This window comes from Gopherus flavomarginatus, chromosome 12 (genome assembly GCF_025201925.1).
Source record: "Gopherus flavomarginatus isolate rGopFla2 chromosome 12, rGopFla2.mat.asm, whole genome shotgun sequence".
In the NCBI taxonomy this organism is placed as follows: domain Eukaryota; kingdom Metazoa; phylum Chordata; order Testudines; family Testudinidae; genus Gopherus; species Gopherus flavomarginatus.
Genome location: NC_066628.1, coordinates 4,457,997 through 4,468,325, shown reverse-complemented (window position 1 = coordinate 4,468,325; position 10,329 = coordinate 4,457,997). Strand labels below are relative to the sequence as shown.

The following is a 10,329-nucleotide window of genomic DNA, read 5'->3' as shown; positions in this document are numbered from 1 at the left end:
TCTACAGTCAGTTGTCCTAGTTGATGGGAGCCATCAAGATTCCAAGCCACCATTAATGGCCCACACTTGCATAATTACAACAGGACTTCAGAGTTTGACTTCATATTTCTAGCTTCAGATACAAGAGTGATACATTTATACAAATAGGATGACCACACTCAGTAGACTAGAAGCTTTTTAATGATACCTTATAAGAGACCTTTCGCATAAAACATATTTCAGTTGCATTGTATTCACACTCGTAAACATATTTGCATAAATATATGGAATGCAACATCACATCTATATCTACAGAAAACAAGAATGAGTTTATCATCAAAGAACAGAGATGCAAGTGAGAGAAAAAAATACTGGAAAGTAATGATTTTGTTTTCCGTGTAACCATACCACTTTCTAGAGCTGGCGTTCTCACAAAATTTTGGCAGCCTCAGAATGTGACTCTGACAATACGTAACTAACTGTAGGAAAAATAAATAAATTATTTACATGTGCATATTTACGTAGGGGTTTTTTGCAGACTCAATAATAGATATAAGGTAGAGTTGTGCTTATTCTTTACTGGACCTGAACACAAAACAAGTTATTTGCACATCCTTGTCTTTTTTGTTCTTTCGCTTTTTTGGTAAAAGGTGGATGGCTGTACAACAATTCTTTTATGTAAAGTATGTATTTTTAAATTTAGTTCAGAAGTCCAAATAATAATTAAAGAACATATCTGCCAATATCGGTCCAAAATTTCTTTCACAGACAAAAAAAAAAAAAAAAAAAACTATCCATCCATCCCAGTAATAATAATGATAATAGTAACAACAAACTCGCTGAGCCACTGCTGTCTTTTCAGCTTGGTTTTTGCATCACTTAAAAGCTTGTGCCTCTGAAATTCATCGTGGTAATTTTATTCAACTTCCCCTGCATGAGTGCTATAGGGACATTGCACTACATTTCAATTTGTTTAATTTCTCTTACAAACAGCGCACACTGCAACTTGCTCAGAAACAGAATCAGAAGGCTTCAGAAACACAAGAAACTGCCCTTCCCCCAGTGCTGAAATGTTCATTTTTCTTTCTGTTTTGCTTTCCTTAGAAACGCTGTTCTGGAGTCTAAACTAACAAGGCCTCCCCTTCCCTTACTTCCCCAGCGTGTGTCTGAGAATCCTTCTCATAAGATCTCACCCACTCAGCTGCAAAGAGAAGCTTGACAACGTGTCCCTGAGTTTAAAGGTTCAGAAGCAGAAGGCACATACAAAGAATCCACAGTTTAAACGACACACACTTATTGCTTGAGGGCCCCACTGCCCAATTTTGAGATCTTGGCCAGGCTGATGAACGGGGACATGGTTCATTCAAGTAGGTATGAGTTGTATCAGTGTCATTTCTAGGAGGCTTATTTTGAGCTCCCTTCCAGTGCAGTCCCTTTTCCCATCACATACACCTCAGGTTTGCCTACAGATCCACCGTCTTTCCATGTAGCACCGTGAGCTGCTGACCCCTTTCTCGTCATTCAGATACGCGCAGTCACCACCTCCTCTTATCTGAAACCTGCAACACAGAAGCTAGAGAGCTGCAGTCAGGCAGAGCCTGGGTATTTCACACCAGTCACAGCCAGGGGAGCTGTTCTCCACAGTGGAGGCCTGAGTGCGGAGCAGCTACTCTCACAGCCCCTCAAGAGCAGAGCTCAGGACAGTGGGGGCTTTGCAGAACCACTGATTGTTAGTGCCCCTCTATGCTGAGCAGCCCACGGGGGTGCTGGAGAATGGAAAGTCCCCACCAGGACGGAGAGAATTTGAGAGACTAATTTTCAAAAGGGACCAGTCCTCTAACAAGAGGGGCAGACCCTCATGAGAACCAGACGACTGAGCAGGGAAAGTGGGGAGCAGGAGGGATCTTGCCTCCTTGAAACACTCTGAGCAGAATCAAGATGACACTGAAAGAGGAAATTGCATTCAGGGTTTCCTCTTCCATTGATCTATAAAACTCTTGAGCGTTCCATTGGGAAGAGGGAAAAGAGTGTGTTTGAGAAGTTCCTTTGCGAAAGCAGGAGTTCCTTGTTTGTAACCGTCACATGACTCTCCCAGAGTTACTCTGGAGTGGAAGGTGGAGCTCTAGGGACAGCATGGCCTCTAAGGAGGTTTCGGAGGGTTCAGCACTGGTTTGGGGTCCTACAGCAGCTGAACTGCAGGGTCCCACATCCTAAGGAGGGTACCAGACAGGGAGTCTGTACCCCAGAAGTGTGCCACAGAGGCCTGAACTAGAGACAGTGTCTGGTAGCTATTCGGGCCCAGTGGAGCTGGAAGCAGGGGGGATCCAAAGGTTGGGTCCAATACAGCAGAATGGGGACTGGCCATTGGAGAGCACTGACCAAGCGCCATAACAGCCTGATTTTTCAAAGTACTGAAGTAACCCGGACCAGAGAAGTGGGGGGATCTCCATCCTCCTCTAGTGGCTGGCCTGTGTAAGAGCTTTAGCAATCAGGAGGGGTTTTCAGTTAAAGAAGTGGATTCTTTAGCTCCAGTGACAGGGATGGTGTGTCTCAGATGAGGGCTGGGGAAGAACAGCGAGTGTCCCAGCTGAAATCCCAGCACACTGCAAGGGCACCTCTGGCTGTGGCTGGCTCCCATTGGTCTCTAATACACGCAGTATGCGAACAGACTAGGGTTGTGTCTGGCTGTTTTACTACCACTGAATGGTGGATCCAGCTGAACTCAAACAGCTCAGACACCAGAATCCCCAAGCCCAGGGAATTAGTACAGAGGGTGAGACAGACTCACAGGTCGTTGAATTCAGTGCTGTTGGTCCATTTCCAGGGCTGCCCCTGCTCCCTCCAGAGGCCGATCCAGTGGTCATGGATATCCTTATGGCGCAGCAGGAACATCTGAAAGAAAGAGGGACAGCATGGATCAACCCCAGCTCTGGTGCTTTCCCCGCCCCCCTCTTCAGGGCTCTGAACTGCAGAGAATCCTAGTCACACACTGAAGGGGCTCAATTTATTTTCAGAAGGAAACTGGATTTCCCCTTCCCTCTTGCAAAGCACAAGATCACCCAGGCTGTATTAACCCTCCCTGCCCCTGTGCTCCCAGTCGCCTGTACCCCAAGTTCCCCTGGGCTGAGGGCAGCTGCCGAGTTTGTTCTCACAGAGCAGCTGCCGTTCCCCACAGCAAGGTAGGAGGTGGGAGTGAAGCAAGCTGAAGTGGGAGGGGTCAATGTGAGAGGATCCCCCCCCATCCTCAGCTGGCTGCTCCTTTCCCATCCCCAAAGCAGGAGCGCTACCTGTGTTCTCAGGCCCAGTCCAGCAGCCAGCACGCCAGGAGATGCCTGAGCCATCCCTGCCTTAGACAGGGGCTGTCTCCTTATTTGGGGAGGGGGCAGCGGAGAATGGGCAATCCCTGTGGTCACACACAGACAGCAGGGCCCTGGGCCCAGCATTGAGCGGCTGGAAGTCCATTCGCTCTGGCCTCCCAGCACGAGAGGGGTCAGAGCTGCTCCTTGCCCCGCAGGGGCAGAGCCCACATCCTACTGCAGCAGCTGCTGTGCTAAGGACAGTGTATCCCAATTAGAGAGTCGCTCACCAATTCCTGCTCACTGTCAATCCTAGCCAAGGAGGCACCAAAGGAGGAGCAGAGTCTCTGAACGTAGGTCCAGTTCCCTTCAGTCTCGGAGAAATAGTAGCATTTCCCTCGGTACCCGATCCAGCCGTCTGTGCATGCAGGGGGGCACAGATCAGCTGATGAAAGCTTAGATGCCAGCACTGAGAATGAGAAAGTAACATGTGAGGTAAGAGCTGCATCTAGAATTGGGCATTTGACTAGTACAAAAATAATCGTTCAATTAACCAGTCAAATGTGTCAAAAACCGGTCAAATATTTTAAAATACCAATTTATCAGAACAATAACAAACAAGAACAAGAGTTCATTGTCTCCAGGAGGTTTAGCTTTAGATAGATACTTACGCCTAATTTAAAAAATAAAAATAAAAAAAAAAGTACTTAACTGACTTATTTTAACTCAGATCAAAAAGCAAAACAATGAAACGAAGTTCTGAAAAACACGCACACAATCAAAAAGGCAGGTGGACTCCTACCCCCAGGGTTCTTGCTGGAGTATTTGATACTGTGACTGCAGCCAAACAGGCAGTCAACTGACCGACATGCCATGCCTACTGGGATCCCCAGCCTGGGCCTGTCACTGCAGTCAGATGCAGGTTAACAGAGATGTTTGTCACAGTAAATTTGCCTGGCAGGGAGGATTCCAGGGACACTCCTAGCCTGGGAGGGACTAACACAGCTCAGAGCATTTCATCCCAGGCACAAGATCAACTGCTGGATGTTCAACCTAGCAACAAACAGCAGGTGAATAACAGAAGAATGTGCAGTAACTTTCACACAGGGACATGAAAGTCACAAGATGGCATGAGAAACCGCAGCAACAGGAAGTGACCAGTTACCTTGTCAGCCAGGAATGATGTAACTCAATTCACCAGGGCCGTCCTTAGGCATAGGCAACATAGGCAGCTGCGTAGGGCACCTGAAAATTTGGGGCACCACTGGGTCTTAGTGTCCAGCCTCTTGTTTTCCTATCTCTGTTGTGACCCTTCCTGCAGGCTCCCACAGATGGCTGCTCTAGCCTGGTGAGTCTTCCTTGGGAGGGAATCTAGTAGTTAAAAGTGAAAAAACCTCCAGCCTGCCAGACCTATTAGCACAACACTGAAACTGTTAAAGAGACATTCAAGGGGTAATAAAGCCATTTAACAGGCATTTGCCAACTCCAAGGTATATACTGACAGGTTTCAGAGTGGTAGTCCTGTTAGTCTGTATCAGCAAAAACAAGGATGAGTCCTTGTGTCACCTCAAAGACTAACAAATTATTTGGGCATAAGCTTTTGTAGACTAGAACCCATTTCATCAGATGTCCACGAAAGCTTATGCCCAAATAAATTTTTATACTGTCAGTTTATGACTTTATTGACAAAAACAGTTGTGCATTAATGTAATATTTACACAGAACATGTCAGTCTACAGGACCTTAGTTTAAAATTTGCTTTAAAATATTTCATTAGTGAGCTGGTGAAGATTATAAAATCACATTTCTAAAAATGCTTGCATAGAGTTTTAGATGCACAATCATCTTTAGCCTTAAATGTGTGAATCTTCACACATAGTTTTTTAAATAAATCATTCAAAAGACCTCCCTTATCTAAAATACACATTTTAATTACTATAGTTAAAAAAAAAAGTGCTTCCAAGTCTTCCTGTCCATCCCTTCACCACCTCTCCCCTCACTCCCCACTGAAGAGAGCCCTTAAAGGGACAATAGTCCTTCCCTTCCAGATAGCTGGACAAAGAGTTCCCTTTCTTTACTTCTGACTATCCGACAAACTAGTTTTAAAAGAACTCTCCAGCAAAATCAGAACCTTAGTAAGACAAAATCCTTGTTATACCTAAAATCTTTGGAAACATATTTTTTTAAAGTTGGTGAAATTTCATAACCATGTCTCTTGTTATGGAGATCACACAAAGTAAATTACTGTTCCCTTTTTCTAAAAGCAACGAACATTGTTATGAACACACTAAACCTCTCTGATTAATTTAAAAGAATCGTCTTTGTTTCAGTGAGTTAAATATGTAGTAATCTGGAACGCTAGCTTAAGATTTGAGTACATTTAAAATATAAATTCAACTTAGAAATACTGATGAAGAAAATGTAAAACAGAGAAGAGCTGCATCATGTATTCCATTATATGTAATATTGTATTCAGTAGGACAGCTGACTCACCCTTACTATGAAGTTTTTGCAAATAAATATCTGACAAACTTCAGGGCATATCAAAAAACCTGTGACTGACATTTTTTATTCCCAAATTTTAGTGCTTTTAATAAGGTACTTTCTTCATGTCCATTCTGCAGGAGGGAGAGTGCATGGAAGTCTCTGCGGGGAACTGTGACTCTCTGCCACCATGAGGCAGGCCGGGCCTCTCATTATCCTTTGCTGTCAAGTCCCTCCTCCCCCTCCCCCACCAGGCTGTGAGCTTGGGCTGCCATCCGGCATAGGGGCACCAGTTTAAAAATACTGCCTAGGGCCCCATAAATCCTAAGGACGGCCCTGCAATTCACCTCCTACCTGCAGACTTTTCTTTCCCCAAATACAGCAGCAAGAAGGACACTTGCTGGAAGCCCTCACACAGTGTAACCCTTTCAGTGCCAGGAAAGAACAGCAGTGGGGTCACCCATAATTGACATCCAAGAGATATTTGAGAGGCCTGATTAGTTGAGAGGAGTCCGACTCAAACCCCTCCAGACATTTTTGAGCATATCACCCTTTTTTTGCACCACAGTAACTGGGTAAGTGGTTCTAAAGCCTTCCCATGTGGCTGGCGCTCAGGGAGGAACGGACACTGTCTGGAAGAGTCAGGAAATCAGGCCACTATCATCAAAGAAAGAGCATGCACTCATCGCACTCACAAGCCATGTCTTGCCCTGTAGATGTAACTGTGCAGTGCACAGTAGTCCACACCCCTCCCTTACAGAACTGAGCAGAGAAGTCAGTGACTAACAGCTGATGGCACAGGCTGTCTCTACCATCCATCTCCAGGTCAGATGCCACGTGTTCTGCAGAGCTCTCTGCAATTGTAGGAGTGTAACCAACCCTAAGCTCACAGGTCCTGCCTTACACTGAGAGCCAGTGCTGCCCACTGCAACAGCCTGCCATTACACAGGGAGCCGGGATTCAGGGCCCATCTGCATCAGAGGAATTTGCATTAGTGACACAGTGACACAGTTCCATCAGGGAAAACACCTCCTGGAGATGCACTAGAGCACAGGGCCAGCGCTTCTGTTTAGGGGACCTAGGGGGTCGCCTAAGGCACCAGGATTGGGGGGGGGGGCGGCATTTTGCCACCCTTGGCAGCAATTCGGCGGCAGGGGGTCCTTCCGCGCTCTGGGTCTTCAGCGGCAATTCTGTGGCGGGTCCTTCACTCACTCCGGGACCCGCCGCCGAAGTGCCCCAAACACCGGGAGCGCTGAAGGACTCCCCCACTGCAGAATTGCCGCCAACGACCAGAAGTGCGGAAGGACCCCTGCCACGGGCGCCAAAAACCCTGACACCGCTCCTGCTGGAGCAGTGTGGCTCACTCTGGTAACTCCTGCAGCGAACTGCACCCAGGCAAGCTCCTTTGTGTACCAGTGCAGTGCGTCTGCTTTGGGTCTGCACCAATTCAATTGCACGGATGTCATGACATCGGCACAGACTATTCCTAATGCAGACAGACCTGGATTCAATCCCCTCTGCCAGCTGCTAAACCCTCCTGGGGCCCACAGCTAAATCCCACCCCACTGACCATCTTACAGCACCCCCTGCCCCAGACTACTGGCAGGTACAGCAGGGTTCATGTTCACAGCAAACACACACCCTCTGCACTAGCACGTGCTGGCTGTGCAGCCCGGGGGAGTGAATGGTGCTAAGTGACGCTTCATGGCCAAGATCAGTGATTGGTGGGTTTCAACACTGCATTGATGGAGGGGTCTAGACTGAATTCTATGGCTCATTTCAATAACATGGCAGCACCTGCTGCCCAGCCACAGGCATGACCTGAAGATGCAGGAAGGCCAGGCTGGTAACCTCAAAGCAACACAGAGCAGGCAAAGGGCTCATCACTGCTCTGCGCCCTGTCCCATGGGACACCCTGGTAAGTGACTGCTTCATGGTATATGGTAAAAGTGACTTGGACCCAAAGTGCTCAGAGCTGGGCTGGGGGGGAGCTAATGTCAGTCACATCGTCAGACACAGAGAGTGCCCAGGTACAGGGGTCTGGGACGGAGCAGGAGGAGGGTCATGAAAGAACACCCCCCAGGAATCCTCAGTCTCAAGGGCAGAAGCCAGATAGGCCAGGAAGAGAGAGTGACGGTGGTAGGTCCCAGGGGAATGGGATTCACAGAGGTCGTAGAGGGAGGGGAGAGGAAGGGAGCAAGGTGGAAGCTGGGAACTCACCTGCCAGAGCAATGATGACGGCGATCAAAGCAGATGATACAACTATCAGTGCAACCACAACTGGTCCAGTCTGACTTTTCTTGCAGTTATGACAAGGTTCTGAAACACAAAGACCCCATCAGGCCGGCCACAAGGACTCGTCTCGAGCTGCCCTAGAACATGCCCAGTTCTGTCGATTGCTCCTTCTGTCAGACGCTCTGGGAGAGGAGCCTGGAGGCTCAGGCAGGCTGGGGCTGGCAGAACAGTCCCTCCTTCCCCTCAGCCCAGAGCCCTCCCTCGGCACCTCCAGCCAGGCTGTCACACGGCCTGGTGAGTCCAGGGGCACAGAGACAAGGACCCATTTGTTCTGGTTGCAGGACCTCAAGCTGATTCCACCTCCCTCCTGTGCCCCCTGCCAAGCGCTGGCTGGGTCCACACTGCTGAGTACACCTGTCCCCTCACACTGGGGTCTCACACTGGCCATACACAGCAGAAGGAGGGAGAACAAACCAGGCAGAGATAGGCCAGGGCTGTCACAGGGGGTCTGACACATCCAGTCCAAAAGGCCCCTGCACAGACCCACGGCCACCGCTGTATGCGCCAGACAGCAGCTGTGAGCCAGGGATCGGTGCCCTGAGAGCCACTGGGGGAGATCCAGTCCCTGCTGCCCAGGGACAGGAGGTTGCTGGGCACTGGCTGCTGCCACTGAGAACATGGCCCCATGTGGGGCAGCCTCAGGGTCACTCTCCAGCCTGGTCCCAGGCAGCAACACCCCATTACCTGGCTCCACGCCAGCCTCCAGGTTTCCACTGCCATCAACACGCAACTCCTGCAGCGGCACTTCGCTCTCAGCAGCCCCAGTTGCTGACTCCATTGTCTCTCAGCGACACTCAGGCTAGAGACGCTGTTACAGGCGCTGGGCTGAGGTTGGCTCCTCTGTCTGACTGGGTCTGATCCAGCAGCAACGAAGTGGAGCCGGGGCGGAGGTCCTGGCCCTGGTCTCCTCCCTGTTCCAGACTCTGCAGCTGATCAGAAAGCCAAGACGGACCAAGCAGGACAGGTCAGGGGTAGGGGGGTGATTTGTGGTTTCTCATTCCCTGCCCAGCAGCCCAACGTTCTGCCAGAGCTGATGCCACAATGATTACGTAAGATAAGAACAGCCAGACTGGGTCAGACCAAAGGTCCAGCTAGCCCAATATCTCATCTTCCCACAGTGGCCAGTGCCAGGCGCCCCAGAGGGAATGAACAGAACAGGGAATCATCAAGTGATCCATCCCCTGTCACCCATTCCCAGCTTCTGGCAAACAGAGACTGGGGACACTATCCCTGCCCAACCTGGCTAATAGCCATTGATGGACCTGTACTCCATGAATTTATCTAGTTCCTTTTTTAAACCCTGTTATAGTCTTGGCTTTCACAACATCCTCTGGCAAGGAGTTCCACAGGTTGACTGGGTGTTGTGTGAAGAAATACTTTTGTTTGTTTTAAACCTGCTGCAGATTAATTTCATTGGGTGACCCCTGGCTCTTATGTTATGAGAAGGAGTAAACAACAACATTTCCTTATTTACTTTCTCCACATCAATCATGATTTTTATAGACCTCTATCATATCCCCCATTAGTTGTCTCTTCTCCAAGCTGAAGAGTCACAATCTTATTAATCTCTCCTCATAGGGAAGCCCTTCCAAACCCCTAATCATTTTTGTTGCCCTTCTTTGAATTATTTAGAACTCCAGTAGATCTTTTTGAGATAGGGTGACTGCATCTGCACACAGAATTCAAGATGTGGGTGTACCATGGATTTATATAGAAGCAAGAGGATATTTTCTGTCTTATTACCTGTCCCTTTCTTAACGAATCCCAACATTCTGTTCACTTTTTTGATTGCACATTGAGTGGATGTTTTCAGAGAACTATCCACAACCTTAAACCCCATTGGCCCCTCCAACCCCAAAGGGCTTCAGAGATCTGATCTGCTGTGGAACCCACCCATCAGCATCTACCCTCCCATGACAAAGTTGGAATTTTCTGTAATTGTTAGGAATCCTACCTCTACCTCAGTTTCCCTCTGTACTCAGACCTGTTACTCAGTGAAGGGAAAAGGGTTAAGTCTTCTCTTGGGGGCACTACAGCACATAAGGTGTGGGTGTCACCTTGACATCTGGGCTGTAGCAAACAGTGTCATTGGAATTGGTTGAAACTGACCCAGATCAACAAAGGGCTCAAAGAGACAATGGAAAAACCCCACTGACCAAAACACTGACACCTAAAAACCAAGGACCACAAGGAGGTTTTCCTCCCACCTCTCAGCAGGGAACCTGAGCGCAGACCAGCTTGAGGACAAAAGGACTGAGACCTGATCAGCAGAGGA

The 10,329-nt window shown here is 48.5% G+C and overlaps 1 protein-coding gene across 1 annotated transcript; it reads right to left on the bottom strand.

The window, feature by feature from the left end:
• Nucleotides 1-1,042: 1,042 nt before the first annotated feature.
• Nucleotides 1,043-8,832, bottom strand: LOC127032337 (C-type lectin domain family 2 member D-like). Its single transcript, XM_050919553.1, has 5 exons — nucleotides 8,739-8,832; nucleotides 7,980-8,078; nucleotides 3,566-3,744; nucleotides 2,768-2,871; nucleotides 1,043-1,538 (listed from the first exon to the last, which is right to left on the bottom strand). Exons 1-5 carry the CDS (start codon nucleotides 8,830-8,832, stop codon nucleotides 1,433-1,435), a joined length of 582 nt encoding a protein of 193 aa, XP_050775510.1. The 3' UTR covers nucleotides 1,043-1,432.
• Nucleotides 8,833-10,329: the final 1,497 nt, after the last annotated feature.